Below are 23,304 nucleotides of genomic sequence, written 5' to 3'. Positions count from 1 at the left end.
CGGTAACACCGGAGGCAGTGAACGAAAAAAGAGCACGCGCATTGTGTTCTGCGTGTGTCTGTTTCTAAGAATCTTCTCGTCCAGAAGAAAAAAAAGTGCGCCAACAACTACCCATAACTGTGTTCTTCACTCGGAAAAAGACACCTGCACTGAGGTGTCACTCAGTGGAAAAACATGCTGCAGAGCAGCGCCACGACAAAGAGGTGCGGTCAGAGGAACAGTAAAATACTGGTGATTCACTCACCTCGTAGGTTAATCGTTAAAATTAAATTCATTAGTTCTAAAAGCCATCATAATTATTTATAGGAAAATGTTCTATTTTTATTTCTCAAACAAATGTTTGGGCCTGAAAATAGGTTTTGATCTTTGTTTCATTCTATAATACTGGACTTATTTTTCTACTAAAGTTTGAACTTTGAGAGTTGTTTACACAGGAGAGAAAAGTGAGGAAAATGTTAATGCCTGTTGAGAAAAGTGTATAAAGTGTGTAGTGAGGGGTTTTTACAGCCTTAAAATGTCCATAATAATTGTAAAAAATAACGCTGACTACTTCGCGGATGTCGTATATGGCGGGCTATTTTTAGAACGTAACTGCCACGATAAACGAGGGACCACTGTGTGTGTGTGTGTGTGTGTATATGTATATATGTATATGTATATATATATATATATATATATATATATATATATATATAATATACATATATATATATATATATATACGAGGTCTGTTTAGAAAAGTATCCGACCTTTTATTTTTTGCAAAAACCATATGGATTTGAATCACGTGTGATTGCATCAGCCAAGCCTGAACCTTCGTGCGCATGCGTGAGTTTTTTCACACCTGTCGGTTGTGTCATTCACCTGTGAGCAGGCTTTGTGTGAGCAGTGGTCCACCCATCTCGTCGGATTTTTATTGCGAATAAATGTCTGAATGATTTGGAGCTTTGCTGCATCAAATTTTTCCAGAAACTGTGAGAGACTTCCAGGTGGACACCATTCGGAAAATTCAGATGGCTTTCAGGGACGATTTTATGGGGATACAGATTAAGGAGTGCTCCAGCCGGTTTAAAGACTGCCAACAGCGGCTGAGAGCGTGGCGTACTCCGAGCGCCAGTCGACAGGCTGACACCCCGCTGAAACAACCAGATAATTTCCAATGTGAAGGCTTTGTTGATCCGGGACGTCGTCTGACTTCCACAAAAATGGCAGAAGACGTGGACATCAAGAATTTTTCGGCACATTTCACTGTTACAGGAGTTTTTTCCATGGAAAGAGAAGTGGAGGGATGCGCCATGGAGCCGCTCATGGTGCGGGACAAAACACCTCCGTGTTGGTCTCACAGGACGGCTTTCAGATGGCTTTCAGATGGCTTTCGGTGGCTTTTCAGTCGTGTGACTATCCGAGAAATTGTGCATGAGCAGGACATGCCACAACATGTCCTGTGAGGCTTCATCACGGCGTGCTTTGCACCATGCGGCTCCACTGCAACGCGCGAAATTCCTCCACACGTCTGTCTCAATGTGCCGAAAAAGTGCAGATGTCCACGTCTTCCGCAATTCCTGTGGAATTCAGACGATATCCCGGAGCAACACAGCATCCAGTGTGGAAATGAACAGCACATTTCACTGTTACAGGAGTTTTTGTCATGGAAAGAGGAGCGGAGGAATTCCGCGCGTCGCGGTGGAGCCGCATGGCGCAAAGCAACGCCGTGATGAAGCCGTGATGATGTTCGGGCATGTCCAGCTCATGCACAATTTCTCGGATAGTCACACGACTGAAAAGCCACCGAAAGCAGTCTGAAAGCTATCTGAAAGCCGTCCTGTGAGACCAACACGGAGGTGCTTTTGTCCCGCGCCATGAGCGGCTCTGTGGCGCATCCCTCCGCTTCTCTTTCCATGACAAAAACTCCTGTAACAGTGGAATGTGCCATTCATTTCCAAACTGGACACTGTGTTGATCCAGGACGTTGTCTGACTAACACAGAAATTGCAGAAGACGTGGACATCAGCACTTTTTCGGCACATTGAGACAGACGTGCGGAGGAATTCTGCGTGTCAGGACGTTTCCGCATGGCGCAAAGCAACGCCGTGATGAAGCCTCACAGGACATGTTCTGGCATGTCCAGATCATCCACAATTTCTCGGATAGTCACATGACTGAAAAGCCACCGAAAGCCGTCTTAAAGCCATCTGAAAGCCGTCCTGTGAGACCAACATGGAGGTGGTTTTGTGTTGCGCCATGAGCGGCATGGTGGCGCATTCCTCCGCTCCTCTTTCCATGAAAAAAACTCCTGTAACAGTGGAATGTGCCGAAAAAGTGCTGATGTCCACACCTTCTGCCTTTTTTTGTGGAAGTTCAGACGACGTCCCGGATCAACAAAGCTTCACGTTGGAAATGATCTGGTTGTTTGAGCGGGGGTTTCAGCCTGTCGATAGGCGCTCGGAGTGCGCCGCGCTCTCAGACGCTGTGGGCGGTCTTTAAACCGGCTGGAGCACTCCTTAATCTGTGTAATCCCCATAAAATCTTCGCTGAAAGCCATCTGAATTTTCCGAATGGTGTCCACCTGGAGATCTCTCACAGTTTCTGGAAAAATTTAATGATGCAAAGCTCCAAATTGTTCAGACATTTTATTCGCAATAAAAATCCGACGAGAGGGGTGGACCACTGCTCACGCAAAGCCTGCTCACAGGCGAATGACGCAACCGACAGGCGTGAAAAAACTCATGCATGCGCACGAAGGTTCAAGCTTGGCTGATGCAATCACACGTGGTTCAAATCCATATGGTTTTTGCAAAAAATAAAAAGGTCAGATACTTTTTAACAGACCTCGTATATTGCATCCATGCCGCACTTAGGGATGGAAAGTGACATTGTACTTCTTTCTTGCAGGCCACACAAATGGCAAGTGTGCTTGTGTAGTACTTCTGAAGCATGTCACTTGCACCTTCTTACTGCAAAGCCCCAACTAGCCATGCTCCTGACTTGGTTTAGCTGTACGACAGGAGTATGGGCCCTGAACATGCTGTATGCTATCTTGATTTTTCGCTAGATCTGTGGAGAATGAAAGTCTCTATGGGCAGTCTGCAACCTTCTGCGGTGCTGCACACGTCTCATGCATGGTTTTGCCATTTTTATCCCTGTAGACTGCCCATAGCAGCACATACAGAGTGTTGTGATTGAGGGCTAATTTGCAGTGTTTTGTCATAGGCAGGCGTTGATGAAAACTTGAAGTTGTAATCCCACTCTTTTTGGTTTTCCGCCATGTTTGTAGTTTGTTATGAGGTGGATGTTTTTTGTTTGTTCCAAATTGGTCTCAGGGTGGTGAAGGCATATCATGTAATTGTGACAGATTGCACATCAGATTGCACCATTTGCAAGGTCCTGTAACAACGCTAACGCAGCCATTGTTAGCGCCATTTTACACATCACTTTGTGCATGCTCTAATATCCACCCATATAATCGCAAACATGTGGGTGTGTTAATTATTCATCAGTGTGTCTCTGGTGTGCACATCACTCAGGTGATGTCTTGTTTTCACGCTATTAACAGTTCCCAGCATCACGTGTCTGCAGTGGAACAATAGCTGTACAAATGTGTGTACATCAGCCAGGATTTTTGCGTGACGCACTGCACATTTCCACGGTCATTTCACTTTTGATACATCTGAACGTTAGCATGAAGACGTACGTACACCACGTTTTTGTGCGTACATGAGGCCCCTGGTCTAGTGCTGTTTTAAGCAATGCAAAAAAGTTTCCAAAGGCACAGGCATCTAACCCAAATACTGTGTTCTAAAAGTGACTTTATTTACAGACCAAATCAATTACATCAAAACAAACCGAAACACCCCCAAAAAACATGACTTTGAAATTTTTATTTCACCGTATACAAATTGGTCCTACGCCCTACTGGATGAAAAAAATTACTTTTATCCCTGGTCACACGGCATGAACGAAGGACACAGAAGCCAAAAAGAAAGAAGAAATCTGGACTTACGAGGTCTGTCAATAAAGTATAGGTCCTTTTTATTTTTTTCAAAAACTATATGGATTTCATTCATATGTTTTTACGTCAGACATGCTTGAACCCTCGTGCGCATGCGTGAGTTTTTCCACGCCTGTCGGTGACGTCATTCGCCTGTGAGCACTCCTTGTGGGAGGAGTCGTCTAGCCCCTCGTCGGAATTCCTTTGTCTGAGAAGTTGCTGAGAGACTGGCGCTTTGTTTGATCAAAATTTTTTCTAAACCTGTGAGACATATCGAAGTGGACATGGTTCGAAAAATTAAGCTGGTTTTCGGTGAAAATTTTAACGGCTGATGACAGATTTTGAGGTGATACTGTCGCTTTAAGGACTTCCCACGGAGCGAGATGTCGTGCAGCACTCCCAGGCGCCGTCGTCAGCCTGTTTCAAGCTGAAAACCTCCACATTTCAGGCTCTATTGATCCAGGACGTCGTGAGAGAACAGAGAAGTTTCAGAAGAAGTCGGTTTCAGCATTTTATCCGGATATTCCACTGTTAAAGGAGATTTTTTTAATGAAAGACGTGCGGGCAGATTGCAGCGTCGGCTCCCAGCCGCCGCGACGCTCCGCCACAGGAAAAACACCTCCGTTGGAAGCCTTAAGGACAAGTTGGAACATGTCCAGCTGTTAAACAATTTCTCATATACTCACTCCACTGAAAGCCATCAAAAGCCGCCTGGATTTTACAAATGGTTATCAACACGGAGGTGTTTTTCCTGTGCTGCCGCACTGTGCCGGCTGCGTCCTGACACGCGGACCCGTCCGCACGTCTTTCATTAAAAAATCTCCTTTAACAGTGGAATATCCGGATAAAATGCTGAAACCGACTTCTTCTGAAACTTCTCTGTTCTCTCACAACGTCCTGGATGAATAGAGCCTGAAATGTGGAGGTTTTCAGCTTGAAACAGGCTGACGACGGCGCCTGGGAGTGCTGCACGACGTCTCGCTCCGTGGGAAGTCCTTAAAGCGACAGTATCACCTCAAAATCTCTCATCAGCCGTTAAAATTTTCACCGAAAACCAGCTTAATTTTTCGAACCGTGTCTCACAGGTTTAGAAAAAATTTTGATCAAACAAAGCGCCAGTCTCTCAGCAACTTCTCAGACAAAGGAATTCCGACGAGGGGCTGGATGACTCCTCCCACAAGGAGTGCTCACAGGCGAATGACGTCACCGACAGGCGTGGAAAAACTCACGCATGCGCACGAGGGTTCAAGCATGTCTGACGTAAAAACATATGAATGAAATCCATATAGTTTTTGAAAAAAATAAAAAGGACCTATACTTTATTGACAGCCCTCGTATGTTGACTTTCGGAGACATCGTTTAACCATCATCCAGCTTTGTTCCTGTAGCTGCCGCTTTGTCAGAATTTTCAAACTTTTGATCAATGTGAATGAATCCCTGACGGCATCCTCAATTCGTCCGTATTCCATTTTGCTTTTTGTCCTGATGGTTCCTCATTGTTTGTGTAGTTCCCGTACCGTCAGCGTTCTGTTTGATTGTCATCCAACTTCGTACAACCTCCCAAGTCCGATGTCTTGCAGGAACGTTGATGATATCTGAACGGATCAATAACTAAACCTCAGATGAGCTGAACGTAACTCTTCCATGTTAAAGGTCAAGGGGATACCCAAGTTTCCCCTGGCGGCGACAGATAGATGGATACTTTTAAGTGCTTGGGATGGACCAGTTGTCTGCCTGGGTAGTTGTTATCCAGTGTGGTGTTTGTAGCTCCTGCACGTGATCTCAGACTTGACTTGTCCTTCATATGCCATATAGTGCACAAGGCCGGTTCGTATACATTTCAGGATCATTTCTGTTTTTTGCTTTTTCACAAAGTGCAGCTTTATCAAACAGACCCTGTGCAGAGACAGAGAAAGTGCAGTCCTTTATATATATATAAAAAAAAATAAAACTATTGTGAACTGCAGGTGTCTGCTGTAACTCAGTAACATTGTGGGAACTTAACCTTTTGGTACAACAAGCCATTTTCACAGCAGACATACTTAGCAGGAAGAGCACTTGTGATGTGTAACATTAGTAATGAATTCAGTCTGTCCTGCTCTTCCAGTGCCCTGATTTTGTGCATGCTTGCTGACTTGTATGGTGACAGAGCCATCATTAATGTTATTAGCTACTACACTTTTGCTTTGCCCTCATGTAATGAGGCAAAAAAAAAAAAAACAAACAAACAAAAACCTGCAATCAGTTGGCTGTTGTTGAGTTTTCAGATTTCTAATATATGCTTCTTGTTATTGCTCTCTTCTTTTGGAAACCATTTTATAACACCCCTTCCCTACTCAAAAGGTTCCAGAGGATCCTGTAGGATTTTGATATAGGAATTCCCTGTGGAATCTTAGGGCCCATGTCCCACTGGCGTTTAGAAGGATTTGCATATGGATTGCGCACAAAATTGGCCCATATTCGCCAAACATCCGCAGTATCCGTGTAACATGCCTGTATGAGTCGGCCGTCATCCGAACACGTCCGTGATCATCCGCAGAGGCACGCATGTCCACAGCCAGGATTTTTGAGCTGTTCAAAAATCTGGATGCAGATGACATCCGCCTTACATATTCCATATATACTCAATTCATACACAATACATATTCACTCTATGTGCTGTTTATCTGCCGTTAACCGCTGATATCCGCAACTGATGGGGATCTACGGCTTGGCAGTGGACCGGGACAGTGTATAAAACAGATATATATCGTGCCCATCATGTCCACATCACAAACTAAAATATGTTGTAGCGAATGCATAAAAACTGGCCACGAATAAAGCATTTTTATTACGTACATCTGCTTTGCAGCTGATTTGCTGACAATCTGTGAATGCATAACAAACACGTCACGTAAATCCAAAGTGTGGCAGAAAGCGACATACCTGCCAGTCAGTGCCAGTCCGGCTGTGTAAATCCACAAAGACGTAATAGCTGCTGCAATCCAGGACTTTTATTTAACACCAACAAAAGGAAGAGTTGCTGTTTATCCACAATTCATTCAAAAAAAAACAAAAAAAAAACACCGTCTCACACCCTGAGCGGCTTCCCCCCTCCCGCTCCCCAAACTCATGAACAGTTAACCCTCGCATGACAACATGAACATTGACTCTGTGATCAACTTGTCCGAGTCCAGCAAATGCTCCAGAGGCTGTATTGTTGGTGTGAATAGTGATGCCGACGGCCCGAGTGCGCTTATTTTATGACTGCAATGCAGATGCCGTGCACGCACAACACGTGCGCGATGCATTCATAATACACCAGTAATACTGCCATGATAATCTCAATGTGTCGTATCAGTTTCCTCACTACATGCGTTATATAACCGTGATTGTTCATCATATATTCGCTATATATTATTAATATATCCGTAATTCATACTGGGACATTTGTCATTTTTGGCCATTTTTGTTGCGGACGACAATGAACGCCCACGATTTGTATACTCAATTCATGTGCAATTAATCCTCTCCCCAGTGGGACAGGCCCTTATGACCGCTTTCCTATAGGAATAATATAGGTTTTATTTTTTTCTTGCAGGAATTCCCTTATGCATGGTTTGACTTATTTCCTGTAGGAATTCTATGGGATATTTCTCTTACAGGAGTTCTCTTAGGAATCCTGTGAGATCTCATTTCTATTAGGACTCCCATGGTTTTTTTTTTTTAATATAGGAAGTCCCATTAGGAATTTTGTAAGGCCACGTTCCTGTTGGAATCCTACAGAAATTTCTCTCAGAATCTTATATGAATTCCCCTCCTGCAGAAACCCTGTGGGATTCTGATATGATGTTATTTTCCCATAGATTGCTACAGGACATTTTGAGTCAGGTGTAATGTAAGTTCAAGCTGACATCAAGTCTCATATTGAATGGGATTCAGTTTTGGGAAGAATCTGCAGTGTGCTGTACCGTTTCTCTGCAAGTGGTTTTGTCATTGGAGCAAAAGCAGCAGTATGATGGAGAGAACAAGTGTCTTTGCAGCATTGAAATAGCATCATCATACTACCCACGTGTCAGCTGTGCTTGCCAGCACCCTTCTTGTGTTATTGTGCTTTTGTGAAATTGAGTTCATGAGTTTGCAGTTCTTTAATTTCCATGTGTCATATTTGTGAAAGTGGGAGAGAATGTGTCCCAGAATGTTTGAATAGATATCATTTAGACTAGAGCGCTTCAATGCAGTGTATTTTTTGTGATTGGTGCAGAAGATCCAAACGGAATTAACATTATGTAGTATCAGTAGCTGTGTTTGTAAGTATGCATGTAGTTATTTTAATAATGCCAAATCTGATTTTGATAATGCATCCACATGCCCCATTGGACCTATGGATTAGAAGAAGTGATTTGATCTTGGTTAAGATCAATCGGTCAACTGTCATGCTCAGAGGTAAAGGACAAATTTCCTTCCCCCTGCTAATATATAGGAAAACTAGCATGTTGCCCATGGGGATCCACAGGCTCTAGATTGGGTAGTGTTTCTAAAATAGGGGGCTGACATTTGTGTGGTAAGGGTGGTAATAAATTTAGAAAAGCTTGTATAATGAGTTGGAATGTTGTGTGTGTCCAGAATGTTTTTAGAACCTTAGACCTCAACAATTTTTAGAAGAAGAACTCAACCCTTTTATTTCCTGTTATTTATGTAATGTTTTATTGTTAATTTACTGCCTTAATGTATTCATAAATTGTTTAGGTTCTTGTTATCATATACAGACTGTTATTATTATTATTATTATTAGCATTATTAGCATTATTAGCATTAGCATTATTAGTAATATTATTATTAGTATCATCAGTATTATTACTATTTTATTTTTATTATTACTCCTATTTTGTCTTTTGATTTTTAAATGGATCACAATGGAAATAAGTGTTTTCACTTTCTTGTGTCATCCATGTATTTTTAACGTATTTACAATTATATTATATACTTAAATTGAACTTAAAATCACTCACTCTTTTAATATAAAGATGACTTTCCGCCCTCTGCAGGAATGGTGTGAGTCCAGAAAGTAGTTAGCAGCACACACACACAGTTGCTATAAGCAGGTGGTTTTAATTTGACAAAGACAGTGGTTGAAGACATTAAAACCACTAAACATTTCACTTATGGTACCAACATGAAACTTAAGTCACTCATTGTAATAGCAACATGAGACTTATCTAAACTGACTAAACCAATCGAGCTACAAAAACACAACAAAATCAAGTAACACAAACAACACTGTTAAACTAACATAAACCACAATAACATTTAAAACCTCAAAACCCTGAACTCCCATGGTGCATTGCAGCACAGCACCCATTGTTTATTGGTTAGCTAAAATGGCTAATTTCTCCAAAAAATATTTGTGCTTATCAACTTTACTGGGTTGACACATAAACACAGACAAATACATTCACACTCACTCACACCGAGGGTAAATTTAAGTTTCTTTCCAGTTCACCTGACCTGCATGTCTTTGTAAGTAGGCTGAAGCGAGAGCACCTGGGGGGAACCCTCTCAAACACGAGTAGAACATGCAAACTCCACACAGAAAGGAAGAGATTGGATTCAAACTCAGGCCTTTCTTGCTGTGAAGCACAGTGCTCACCACTAAGTTGCAGTGCCACCAGTTCATGATAATATAGTAATTTTATATTAGCATATTAGCATAATAATAAGAATTATTATTATGAGATATCATGATATCATCATAACTTGGTCCATGGTTCAGTGTTGTTATGAGTACATTGTTATTATGTTATTACTTTTGGTAAATAAGCCAAATCATATTTTCAAAAATGAATGTAAATACTGTCAAGTAATGAACTTTGTTATTGATTAACAGGAGACAGAAGAAGGTGTTTTCATCCAGTCAGTTTTATTTTCTAAACAGCTTTATATATTTTAATTAGTGCCGTTCCAACAAGCCGGCCTGATGGTTGGAATAAAGGAACAGGTGTAGAGCTTAATTTCTCTCAGCTGAATTCTGAATGTCGGTGTTGTGAAATGATATCATTTCAGCTGTAATCGACTCGACACACTGTGACTGTGGTGTCACATTGTCTGCAGGGACATTGAAGGAGACGTTAGCAGCAGCTGAGTCCTTTGTGACGGCCAGCTGTCACCAACATAAAAGAACAGTGCTGACTGCCTTATTTGAGCAACGAATGAAGTGACTCATCGTCTAGCAGTCTAATCACTTAAATGAGATTAAAGTATCATAGCTGAGATAACACTGGATAATACAGCACTAACCATCAGAGCAAAGATAAAGACAACATCTCTGATGGCAAGTGATGTAGTATAATTTAGATTTATGGCACATGACTGCATTTATGATGTTAGAGCAGCTTTTTGTACTACTTGAAGCTGTGTTCTTCTTACGGATGTAGGCCATTTTACATGTCAAACAACTCAGAGAAACTGTAAAGAACGGCTCCAAAGCAGTATGAATAGGATGGACCAAAGGTTGTGAGAAGCAATTACTTTCTTCCACCTCCACCTTCCTGCTGAGAAACTCAGTCTGTTGTCACTCTCCTCACCAGACCTTTGATTATTTTTTCCACAGATAACATTTGAACCATGCGTAATATCAGCTTATTTAACATCCACGTCCCATGCAAAATGTTTTTGTACTGCATTTTATTTTAGACAAATTTGTTAGGATGCTGCTTGCAGCGACTCTCTCTGTATAACAACATGTACTTAATTGAGTTCTTATTGTGGTGTGATAAGAAAGCTACCCCTCATTAGTCTCATGAAGGCTAGGCAAAGCACATTACGGAGAGGAGTGCATTAATTCAGGTTGTAAACCTGCCTCATGCTACTTGCTTTTGCAATAGAATGATCTGATGTTAAAGGGAAACATTTGTATATGTATTTTTTAAGAGGAACATTTACGTATCAGTGCTGTGCTGAGCTGGAGCAGAGTTGCTGACATCTTCCCAATGATGTGTTTCTCAGGTATGTGTTGTGTCTCTGAATGTAGTCTGTTCAGTGCTGGCATGGACTTAGTGTTAGGTAATTCATGGAGTCCAGTACCTTAGGTGCCTTTGTTGATGAGTATTTACTGACCTTGACTTTGTGGACAATGCTGTGATCTGTGTAGAAACAAGACATCCTGATTACAGCACTTGAAAAGCTGAGTTCGGAGTTTGACTGTCTTGATTTGCAGTTGTCCTGGATCAACACTAAGATCCAGGCTTTCAGTGACTTTCTGGACTTTCTGCCATCTGAAGTGTGTCTCTATGCAGTGAATGTGTTGAACTTGCGGAGACATTTAGTTATCTCAACAGTGACATTAATGTCTCTGGGTCCTCAGCCTTTGAGATGGAAAAATGTCTGGGAAGAGCTTTTGGAGTCATGAGGGTCACCAGAAAGAGGTTTTCAAGGTACTGGTACCTTTGCAGGAGAATGAAGGTCCAAATCTTCAGGTGCCTGGTGCTTCCTGTCTTACTGTGTGGTTGTGAGACTGCTGTTAACCACTGACCTAAGACGAAGACCGGATGTTTTTGGTATGATGTCTTGGGAGGATTCTTTGGTTCTGCTAGCACAGCTTTGTCTCAAATTACCAGTTACTTATGACAGCTGAGAGAAGGTGCACACCTTAAGCCACCTTGACACTTGCATGAATTTGTTCCCTGCACTGGCACACAATCTGGCGTGCCAGAAAGTAAACCCATTGTAAACTGTGTGATCTGTGCCCGGCTGCATGCAAGTGCACAAAGAAAATTTTGAAATGTTCAAAATCTCTGGCACGCATTAATTTTGTGAACTAGGCGTGAACATTGCACAGTCTATTTGAAAACAGTGTGTTACATCCACAATCCACAATTGTGGGTTGTGTGTCTGAGGGGAATGAGCTGAGTACCGGTCGGTCATCATAGACTTTGTGGACTGGTGTGAGCGCAACCACTTGTGTCTCATCACCAGTAAGACGAAGGAGATGGTCATCGACTTCAGGAGTAAACCACCACCTCACCCACCAGTGAACATCCAGGGGGAGAACATAGAGACTGTGGACAGTTTCAAATACCTGGGTGTTCACCTCAACAACAGACTGGACTGGACTCACAATACTGATGCCCTGTACAAGAAAGGCCAGAGTCGCCTCCGCCTCCTGAGGAGACTGAGATCCTTTGGAGTGAGCAGGCTTCTGCTTAAGACCTTCTATGACTCTGTTGTAGCCTCTGCTCTCCTCTGTGCTGTCGTCTGTTGGGCCCCGGGCAGCACAGAGCAGGAGAGAAAGAGACTGAATAAGCTGGTCAGGAAGTGCAGCTCTATCCTGGGCTGTCCTCTGGACTCTCTGGAGGAGGTGGCTGAGAGGAGGGTGTTAACCAAGTTCAAATCCATCATGAACAACTCCTCTCACCTTCTGCACCGGACTGTAGTGGAGCTGACCAGCTCGTTCAGTGACAGACTGAGGCACCCTCAGTGCAAGAAGGAACAATACCGCAGACTGTACAATAACACTGTGAAATAACCACATGCAATAATATGTCCACAAATCAAGTGCAATATTAATATGTCCACAAATCATGTGCAATAACAACGCGTTTACAAATCCCTGCACTGTCACCTTACCACATCTAAATTCCACTAAGATGCTGCTGTCTTTTTCAATTCCAATCATGTTTATGTATGCATATGTACTTATATATGTACGTATATATATGTATATGTGTGTGTGTGTGTGTATATATTCTATTTCTACCTCATTTTCTTATTTTATTGTATTGTTACAAGTATTATTATTATTGCTTATCCTTGCACACGCTGTTTGATGCACATCTTCCTCTACTCGCACCCATCTTGTGTGTTTTTTAAGAGGTGACGTAACATGTGAATTTCTCCACTGTGAGATCAATAAAGTCTTATCTTATGTATATGTACAATGACAATAAAGATTCTATTCTATTTTATTCTGTCATCAAAAGAAGGACTGAAATGTTATCCAAATTCACCTGTAGTGTGGTTAGACATTCTAAAACTGAAATTGGGTGCCCTGTTGGATACTTAGCTAATTATGCTGTTCAATGATTCTGAATTCAGGAAACATGCAGAAATCTTTCTGACTGGCCCAGATACTGAACATGATTGAATTACTGAAGCTGGGGAGAAGGCAATTGTGTCCATGTACAATGGAGGAAAAAATCACAGCCTCGACAAAATTAGATGCCAGCAATTTAAAGAAAAGATTGTCAGGTGTTCAAAAGAGATTCAGACACAGGTTTTGCCACCAACTTCAGGTGCAGCAAAGGACCACTCACTACGTGTCTTTCATCAATGAGCAGATGGAATTAAGCTGATTCCATCTGCTCAAGGTGATGTTAATCAGTGAAATCACCTGGTGGAGTGTGTGGTTGCAAAGAAAACCTGCACCCTCTCTGCCCTTTCTGGAATGAGTTGAAGAGCCCTGGTCTAGTGGTTAAGGCGTTGGGCTTCAGACCAGAGGATTCTTTGTTCAAAACCCAGCCAGACCAGAAAATCACTGAGGGCCCTTGGGCAAGGTCCTTAATCCCCAAGTTGCTCCCGGTGTGTAGTGAGCGCCTTGCATGGCAGCATCCTGACATCAGTGTCTGAGTGTGTCTGTGTGAATGTGATGCATAATTGTAAAGTGCTTTGAGCTTCTGATGCTGATGGAAAAGCGCTACATAAATGGAGTCCATTTACCATAACACTGACGTCTGCACGTTCTAGCCATTGAATATAATGGGTTTCAGAGCAGTGCGAAGCTCTTAGCGCATCAACATAACAGGCACTAACTAAGCAGCGAAAATTTATATTTTTATACTTTGTGTGCCAGCTTTAGATTTAGGTGGCACAGGCACCCCTGTGGGTATACTGTAAGTTGAGGAGGAGTGACTGAGGAAGGAAGCTTTATTTACATCCTGAAGTGTGACACATGGCAGAAAAATCATTCACAGTACCTTTAAAATATGTTGATGCCAGATTTCCTGACAAACGGACAGATGCATCAAGGTGGGACCAAATCAGTTCCCTTACATTTTATAGATTTATCACAACTGGACCACACCCATCGCTATGGGCAGGCCCTAGGTGGCAGTGCCCGCCCACTGATATGCTTGGGCCCGCCCACCCAAGCCAGAGCACAGTCACAGATCTCAAATAAATAAATAGATAAATAAAAGCCTAATTTCATTTTATTGTACTTGCTTTGGGTTAAATGGCCAGTGTTGCATAATCACTAAGACATTAAATATATTAAAACCGTGTGAGTTTGTTGGAAAGTTTGTCTACGTACGAGGTCTATTAGAAAAGTATCCGTGTGATTGCGTCAGCCAAGCTTGAACCTTCGTGTGCATGCGTGAGTTTTTTTCACGCCTGTCGGTTGCGTCATTCGCCTGTGAGCAGGCTTGAGTGAGGAGTGGTCCACCCCTCTCGTCGTTTTTTTCATTGTTTAGTAATGGCTCAGAGTCTGCCGCTTTGCTTGATCAAAATTTTGTCAGAAACTGTGAGGCACATCCAAGTGGACACCATTCGAGAAATTCAGATGTTTTTTTGTGAAAATGTTATGGGCTTCAAAGAGATTACGGAGTGTTACTGTCACTTTAAGGACGGCCCAGAGCGACTGGTGGTGCGCCGCGCTCCGAAGCCACCATCGACAGGCTGAGCGACCATTTCATTTCTAAACGGATGGCTGTATGGATCCGTGACCATCGTGTGCAATTTCTCTGGTTATCACAAGAGCTGGACATCAACCATTTTCCGGCAGATTTCACTTTTAACAAGAGATTTTGTCATGGAAAGCTGAGTGGAGGCTTCGCACGTCACGATGGATTCGCTACTGGAACGAGACAAAACCACCTCCATTTTGGTCTCACAGGACGGCTTTGAGATGGCGTTCAGACAGCTGTCGGTGGTTTTTCCATCGAGTGATTATCCGAGAAATTGTGGATGTGCCTGGACATGCCAGAACATGTCCTGTGAGGCTTCATCACGGTGTTGCTTTGCGCCATGCGGCACCGCCTGCCATGCGGAATTCCTCTGCACGTCTGTCTCAATGTGCCAAAAAAGTGCTGATGTCCACGTCTTTTCACAATTCCTGTGCTAGCCAGATGACATCCCGGATAAAACACAGTGTCCAGTTTGGAAATGAACGGCACATTCCACTGTTACAGGAGTTTTTGTCATGGAAAGAGGAGCAGAGGCTTCGCGCGTCGTGGTGGTGCCGCATGGCGCAAAGCAACGCCGTAGAATTTACATATGAATAAACTGACACATTTTATGATGTAAGCCGAAATTGAGCTTCCCCTCCTTGAAAGACCAGCATCCGCCACTTGTGTGTGTGTGTGATGGCAATTGGTACTATTGCTACTGCTACCCCTCTGTTGGTTGCTTTGAAATGCACCCGCCGTGGTGTTTTTTTTTTTTTTTTAGTTTGAGATGCTGGTTGTCATCTAATACGTCATGTGCACACTCAGTTGGTGGCAGTGTGTGTGTGTGTGTGTGTGTGTGTGTGTGTGTGTGTGTGTGTGTGTGTGTGTGTTGGCAATTGGTAGCTACCCCTCTGTTGGTTGCTTTGAAATGCACCCGCCGTGGTGTTTTTGTTTGTTTAGTTCAAGATGCTGCGTGTGATCTAATACGTTATTTGTACTTGTGTGTGTGTGTGTGTGTGTGTGTGTGTGCGTGCGAACATGCGCGCGCATGTTTGTTTGTGTGTGTGTGTGTGTGTGTGTGTGGGTGTGAGTGAGAGAGGGAGAGAGAGAGAGAGAGCGCTGGTCCGGTCATGGTTAATGTGATGATTATTGTGAGGGATTAGGGCTGCGTGAATAGTAAAAATAAGCAAAAATAAGCTATTAATAGTGGTGCCCACCTGGTGGATTTCATAAGCCCCCCCTTAAGACTGAGATCTGGCGACGGGACTGAACTGGACCTCCTTGGACCCCCTAAATTAGTTATAAATGGAGCCAGATTAATTCTGATAGATGAAAATTATTTTCTTTCTTGTCCTTCTGGTCCCATGATGAATTTTACTTAAATTCATCCCACAGGCATTAATTCTGAGATATAATAAAGTTGTTGATTGATTGATTGATTGATAGCCATGTTGAATATGTCAGTCGTTACAATTTTCCTGCAGTGATTGCTGTCAGTTACACCAGGACAATTCTGAGGTTATTGAAACCTCACTGCGCCTCATCCTGTACTGTAACTCTGCCTGCTGTTTGATTGCGTAATTTCTTCCTCCTCGTCCCCACAAGCATAAACTGTATGAGCATGAGTGACCCTCCATCCTCTCTCCCCTCGCTCTCTTGTCTCTGCATATTTGTCTACTCCTAATTTCAGCTGTCATCTTAATGCCAGTAACTACATCTCACTTGCTTCACCTCCCCACGCTTCCCTCTGTTTCTTTTCTTCTGCCCTACTTAAGGTTTCATTTCGAAGGAGTGCATTTGGCATGTAGCTTTTGTTTGCATCGCTTTACATTTTTACAAAATTGCCTCTGGGAAACAGTCAGGAAGTGCTGTCTACAAATGAAGAAGCAGTTCTCGTGAACTCCTTCCTCTAAGGCCTCTAAATTCATCCTTCTTTCCTTGTCGCTCACGTTTGTTCTCCTCACCTCTCCTCCACTGCTCTCTGCTCCAATAAACCCTCACTTGATCTGTGTTCACCCAATCCCATAGTGAGTCCAGAGGTTCTCTGGAGCATCTTTTTCAGTTTTTGTTGATTGTGACAGCAAGAACGATGAAATCGAATATGCTACATAGTTCTCAAAGAACGTGACCTCTGGAAAAGAAAAGAGTAAGAGAGAGGTAGTATAGAGATCAACAAACAAAGTGAATTGTTTGAAGAAGTACAGAGTGGGGTTACAGGGAGTCATATCAACAATGGAGGTGTTTTTTTTGTTTTGTTTTTTTTCACAGTTCCCCCTTCTGCTTTTTGTATCTGCTGAGTTGGTTTTAACTCAGCCACAATACTGTCTGTCATCACATTGAATGATTTCTACTTTCTGCATGATCATAATGAGCAAAACACCCAATGTAGTACTTTGGGGTGGAACAATACATCAGTCGAGATCAGTGTTTCTCAAAGTTTCTCAGACCAAGTACACACACATACAGACACAAAAAAAATCTCATGAAAATGAGGTGCTGAAGTGGAAAATGGAGGAAAGTCTTTATAACTGCTGCAACCTTTATTGTTTGAACACTAAGAGCTGGAGCTGGATTCTTCCTGCTGATATTATATGGAAGCCTTCCTGCTTTCACGATAGTCAGACACAGTCTGCAATATCATCACAGCAGTACTTATTATCAGGAGAGCTGGCTCTGTCCTGGGGGTTGAGCTGGAGTCCGTGGTGGAGGTGTCAGAGAGGAGGATTCTGAGGAAGCTGCTCAGCATCCTGGACAACACCTTCCACCCCCTGCATGCCGCAGTGACGTCCTATCAGACCACCTTCAGCCACGAACTGAGACACACCGAGGTGGAACATAGAATGCCACAGGAGGTCTTTCCTACCTGTGGCAATCAGACTGTGTAATTCCTCCCCCTTCTGTAGGATGAATAAATAACAAACACAGCTATACAGAGTTATTCAGAGTAAATGTGTTGTACCTATTGTAAAAAAAAAAGATCAACAACAAAAAAACATTGTTTACTGTTTCTGTACTCTGGCAAAATAGTAAAGCTAATCTTATCTTATTATTGCATGGTGTACTGTGCACCTGGTCCTCCTTTTGGTGTTCGAGCTTACAGGCGTGTGACAGAGTTGTACCTGATAGCAATTTTTTTTCCAAGAAATGTAATCTGTAAAATGTACACACACACACACAGTCTCCTACTGGTTTAGTTATTAGGAAAAGTCAACGGGGTTCTTTTTTTGCTGGACTAGACCAGCTAATACACGCTGTCAGCGACCTGGGACCATGTTGTGAAGACTGAACAAAGGTTACTATACAGAGTAGAATCACATATTTACTCACTTTTAGATATGCACTTTTTGCCCTTTAGAGCACACATTCCCTCCTGACTGTATTGCCGAAAGTCAAAAAGAAAATGTCATAATGTCTCACTCTGCACGCGCCAAAATTATCCCATGATCCACAAAACAATAAAATAAAATAATATGAAAATACTCAGTTTTGCCTCTGTGTCGAATGGAGAAGCCACAGGCATCGTGCGTGCGTGGGTGTCAATATAAGTGTTCCACCTGCCAATCAAAAGGATTCTGCCGTTGAGAATGAACCGTTCTGACACCAAAAACACCCTGCAGCTCTGACCCGAACCACTCGGTGGCAACGGGGCTGGCAGTATCCTGTAAAAATCCATAAATTAATCCATAAATTAATGGGGCTATTAAGATAATGGTTTTCATGCTGATGTCACTTCCTCCTTCTTCTCCAATGTCGAGACTCGCCCGGACGTTCCTGGTTTTTAGTGGCATGCAGTTCAAAATCCAATTATTTATCTCTTCAGTAACCGCGCACCAGGAAAGGATAAATTTCAAACTGTTTTTTTTATTTTATCTTAAATACTCAAAAGAAAATTACTTATGGTCTCACCTACATTTTAAATAGTGTGAGAAACACTTTTGAAAATTAGAATACGAATTCCAAGATATATTTAGTGACTTGGAAATGCTCCTATATTCATTCCTGGATTTGTCTGAAGAAAATCGGCTGTAAAAGTAATAATTTAATCCTTATATTTAGAATAAATTGCCTTATCCTTCCCTTTTCTTTTTGGAATGTGTTGCAGGCCTTGAATGCAGTAGATGTGTATTAACAAATGAAGTAAGGTTGAGCACACAAAGCAAGAAGTATCTTGGGTTTGTACTGTCTACAATGAAATAGAAGTCAAAGTAAATGTAAGGATCACTGTACCGTTATTATTTATTTATTTATTTGTATTTTTCATATTGTCCCAACTTTTTCTGATTTGGAGTTATAGATATCATATTGTATCACAATGAAACTTGTAATTTGCATCCCTAGTAGTACCTTTATTTGATCTTTTTGGACACGATATGCTGACATATTTACTGTAAACCTGGCAAATTTTCTAGACACAAACTCTGTTGTTGCACACAGTTTACATGTTGCGGTTGAGTTCATAAACCAGCTACCTGCAAACTGATGCGTTTGTTGTGACGTCCGCTTGGGTGTGTGTTTGTCACATTGGTAAGGTGAGGTGTAGTTGCATGTGTTTTGGTCCTTTGGGGACATGTGGTGACTCACCGATATCACTTTTATTTGGATGTAGCCGTGCCATCTCTGGAGTTTGCATCTAAATGATGCACACCAATAGTTGATTTGAACCCTTCCTTGGATATTTATTACATTTTGAAATGACTAATCATTGTGCCACACACAAATGTCAGTAATACAGCAAAGTGAACATTGCAAATTCTACTAAAGGAATACTCTGTTGGCACAAAAACTAAAACCTCTAAATAGTACTTAATACAGTTGCAGACGTATGTTTAAATACACCTTGACTAAAAGCATGCTTTTTGTTCTTTGTGGTCTTTATCAGAAAATGTAAATGTTTTAACTTATTTCAACTTCAATGTATAAAATGTCTCATTAAAATGATATTGTAAGTGCAATGCTTTATGGATTTTGTACCAAAAAACATTTTGTTTTCTGTTTTTTCCAGGTCAGAAGTGAAGGCCCTAAACTGGTGCCCTTTTTCAAGTCGACCTGTGTATACTTCGTCCTGTGGCTGCCCACATCAAGTCCTTCCTGGTTCAGCGCACTAATCAAATGTTTGCCCATCTTCTGCCTCTGGGTCTTTTTACTTGCACATGGCTTCAGCTTTCTTGGTGCGCATTCCAGTGCACGTAAGATCCTGGCGGGCCTCATCTTTTCTGCTCTGGGCGATGCCTTCCTCATCTGGCAGGAGCAGGGCTACTTCGTCCACGGTGAGACCTGAACACACTGAGCTGATAAGCTGCAGTCCTCTCTTATACACTTCAGCCGCTTGATTGCATGATTTAAAGTGGGGTTTTGATGGGTGTGAGTAGATTTTGTAATGAATATGCCTCATATCCGCAGGCCTCCTCATGTTTGCCATTACGCACATTCTCTACTCGTCTGCGTTTGGGATGAAGCCACTTAACCTGTGCGCTGGCCTTGTGATAGGAGCCGTGTCCACTTTGAGCTACAGCCTGCTCTATCCCTACCTGTCTGGCCCCTTCACCTACCTGGTGGCTGTTTACATCGTGCTGATTGGCTTCATGGGCTGGAGGGCCATCGCAGGTCTGCAGCTGGCCAATGACTTGTGGACCTGGACCAAGTTGTCTGCCTGCTTGGGCGCTGTGTTGTTCATGGTGTCTGACCTCACCATTGCTGTCAACAAGTTCTGCTTCCCCGTGCCCCATTCACGCGCCATCATTATGGCCACCTACTATGCAGCGCAAATGCTGATAGCGCTGTCAGCTGTCGAGTGCCAAGACGTGGAGGTGGCCAGGAAGAGAATATGAGGCTTTGCAGAGAAAGGCTGTGATGCTGCAGAGGTGACGGCTGCGGCCCTGTGTGATCATGGACACATCTCACTGCCAGATCCTCAGCCCTGTGCCCTCACCTCAATGTGGTACAACTCCATTATTACCATGGCAGCTGTCCCACAACAGCCTTGGTAGTCTCACACCCATCTTCTTACCACAAAGATGTGAAAGTATTACCATTACCTTCCCCGACAACAGTCTTACCTGCCTCTCCTGATGCTCAGTTACCATGGAGACCATTATAATAACCTGCTGTGTAGAGTATTACTTCATGTTTTAATTTAAAGAGAGGATGTACCTGGGGACCTTCAAGGAGTATGAGCAGCAGACAAATCTTTGCGTGCTTATAACACTTAAAAAAAATTCTGTTATATACTCGTACAGTCAGCTCACTGACACCACCTCACAGCTACTTCATGCAATCCAACAATGCAGTTTAACACTTTGAAACTTTCACCACTCATTATTTTGCTTATTTAACCTTATGCCCGTGACTGTGTTTTTTTTTTTACTTTCCTGCTAGTTTGTTTTCTTGTTCCCCTAAATTAAGGGTGCTATAGTCCACACTAAGAGCAAACCTGCCATTTGTAGTCCCTTCCATTTCACTTTGAACAAACACACTGCCTTTCTGTCCTCCGCTGTTCAACAGGCTCCTGACCCCCCCCCCCCCCCCCCCCCCCTTTAAGGGGTTGATTAAATGTACATAGGAAGAATAGTGGCGATCAAAACAAAGCAAAATGAGGTGCTGAAGTGGAAAATGGAGGAAAGTCTTTATAACTGCAGCAACCTTTATTTTTTGAACACTCACTAAGAGCTGGAGCTGGATTCTTCCTGCTGATGTTATATCAACGGCCTCCTGCTCTCACGATAGTCAGACACATTCGGCAATGTCATCACAACAGCACCTGTTATTGCATGCTGTATCGTGCACCTGCTACTCCTTTTGGTGGTCGAACTTACAGGCGTGTGACAGTGTTGTAACTGAGAGCAGTTTTTTTTTTTCCGAGAAATGTATTCCATAACGTTTACACACACACACACAAAATCTCCTACTGGTTTAGTTATTAGGAAAAGTCAACGGGGTTCTTTTTTTGCTGGACTAGACCAGCTAATACACGCTGTCAGCGACCTGGGACCATGTTGTGAAGACTGAACAGACAAAGGTTACGATACAGAGTAAAATCACATATTTACTCACTTTTAGAGATGCACTTATAGCCCTTTAGAGCACACATTCCCTTCTGACTATATTGCCGAAAGTTGAAAAGAAAATGTGGCATAAGGCTAAATGGAGGGGAGAATAATTGAATACTTGATTGGTTCTAATCTTGAAAAATCCTGTCCCAGACAGGTTACTTAACGCACATTTCTCCTCTCAGCAGGACCGCTCATTTGTTTTCCTTTCTGTGTTTTTAATTTTATTTTAAAATGAAGTGTCTTACACAATATTTAAGAAAAATATTTTATTTGAATAGGTGTCATGTACTGTATGTGTGGTTTGAGTCTCGGTCGAGTGGAATGTGCAGTATGCGTGTACCCGTTTCACAACAACAGCTTTGCACTGTAAATCTTGATAAGTTCGTCCAACTTGCACGGTTTGCAGAAACTCAAACCAGTTCAGTCAAATTGTACAAGCATCAACATTTATTTTACTTAAGTAAAATAAATTTGGTTGACAAGTGTTGAATAAACTTAAACACATGACATGAATAGTAATAATTCATCAACCATATTTAAAGCTACAGTGTGATGGATATAGTATCATCTAGTGGTGAGGTAGCAGATTGCATTATTCCCTTGCTAGTCATGATTTTGTTTGTCTTCATGTTTTTACTTCTTTGTTGGTGAGGGTTCATGCTCCTTTGCCTTCTGTTGTGATAAACAATAGATATTATCTTTTGCGTCACAAAACTGAGGGTTCTCAACCTTATTAGCCTGCACTAGCAACCAGTAAACAGTGTAAAGGGGAGCAGCCACTGATTCCTCTTGTTTTTCATCAGTCTTTTGGCTACGCTGCAAATGGCAGAATAAATAGTCCCTTTTGGGCTACTGTATCAATATGGCGATGCAAAGCAGCAGCCTCCATGAAGAGGTCCTGTTTCCATGTAGACTTCAAGCTTATGAAAACATCCATTTGTTGCTACAAGTAATTATACACTAATGAACAGATGTTATGAAAGCTATATTCCTTTTCCACTAATAAACGGCCCCAAATCTGACACACTGTGACTTTAAAATAGAACTGGCATTCACAGAGTGCAGTACGACACCCATGCTTTAAATGTTTGACACTGATTCATACAAATTATGTTTCTGCGTGACCTTCACATTTGAACAGTTCTGTCCAAAAACTGAACTACTTTATCCTTGACAAGTACACAACCCTTCAACTATGTTAAATCCTTAGGGGTTCAAAACTGTTTGCGTTAAACAGTTGATTTTGAGTTTGACCTTGTCAGAGATCATGTAACTGATACAAAAGGGATATATGACTTTATATTACATTATAATAGTACCCTTCGTCAAATCCTGAACCAATTCATTGTAATAGTCATTTTAAATATCCCTATATACAACCCCTGGCAAAAATTAACCCCTGGCAAAAATTATGGAATCAGCGGCCTCGGAGGATGTTCATTCAGTTGTTTAATTTTGTAGAAAAAAGCAGATCACAGACATGACACAAAACTAAAGTCATTTCAAATGGCAACTTTCTGGCTTTAAGAAACACTATAAGAAATCAAGAAAAAAAATTGTGGCAGTCAGTAACGGTTACTTTTTTAGACCAGGCAGAGGGAAAAAATATGGACTCACTCAATTCTGA

At 42.2% G+C, this 23,304-nt stretch overlaps 1 protein-coding gene and 1 long non-coding RNA gene across 2 annotated transcripts in view; one reads left to right on the top strand and one right to left on the bottom strand.

Moving 5' to 3' along the window:
- Window positions 1-21,863, top strand: part of tmem86a (transmembrane protein 86A) — a 52,914-nt gene extending 31,051 nt beyond the window's left edge. The window contains exons 2-3 of the mRNA XM_034176872.1: window positions 19,631-19,895; window positions 20,029-21,863. Coding sequence (XP_034032763.1) covers window positions 19,631-19,895; window positions 20,029-20,456 — 693 coding nt within the window. The 3' untranslated portion in view covers window positions 20,457-21,863. The remainder of the gene's footprint in view (window positions 1-19,630; window positions 19,896-20,028) is intronic.
- Window positions 5,334-21,220, bottom strand: LOC117516021. Its single transcript, XR_004562284.1, has 3 exons — window positions 21,210-21,220; window positions 12,462-12,467; window positions 5,334-5,425 (listed from the first exon to the last, which is right to left on the bottom strand). It is a non-coding gene; the product is annotated as an uncharacterized LOC117516021 (long non-coding RNA).
- Window positions 21,864-23,304: the final 1,441 nt, after the last annotated feature.

This window comes from Thalassophryne amazonica, chromosome 8 (genome assembly GCF_902500255.1).
Source record: "Thalassophryne amazonica chromosome 8, fThaAma1.1, whole genome shotgun sequence".
Lineage (NCBI taxonomy): Eukaryota > Metazoa > Chordata > Actinopteri > Batrachoidiformes > Batrachoididae > Thalassophryne > Thalassophryne amazonica.
The sequence above is the reverse complement of the archived record's forward strand: the minus strand, read 5'-3'. Positions and strand labels throughout refer to the sequence as shown.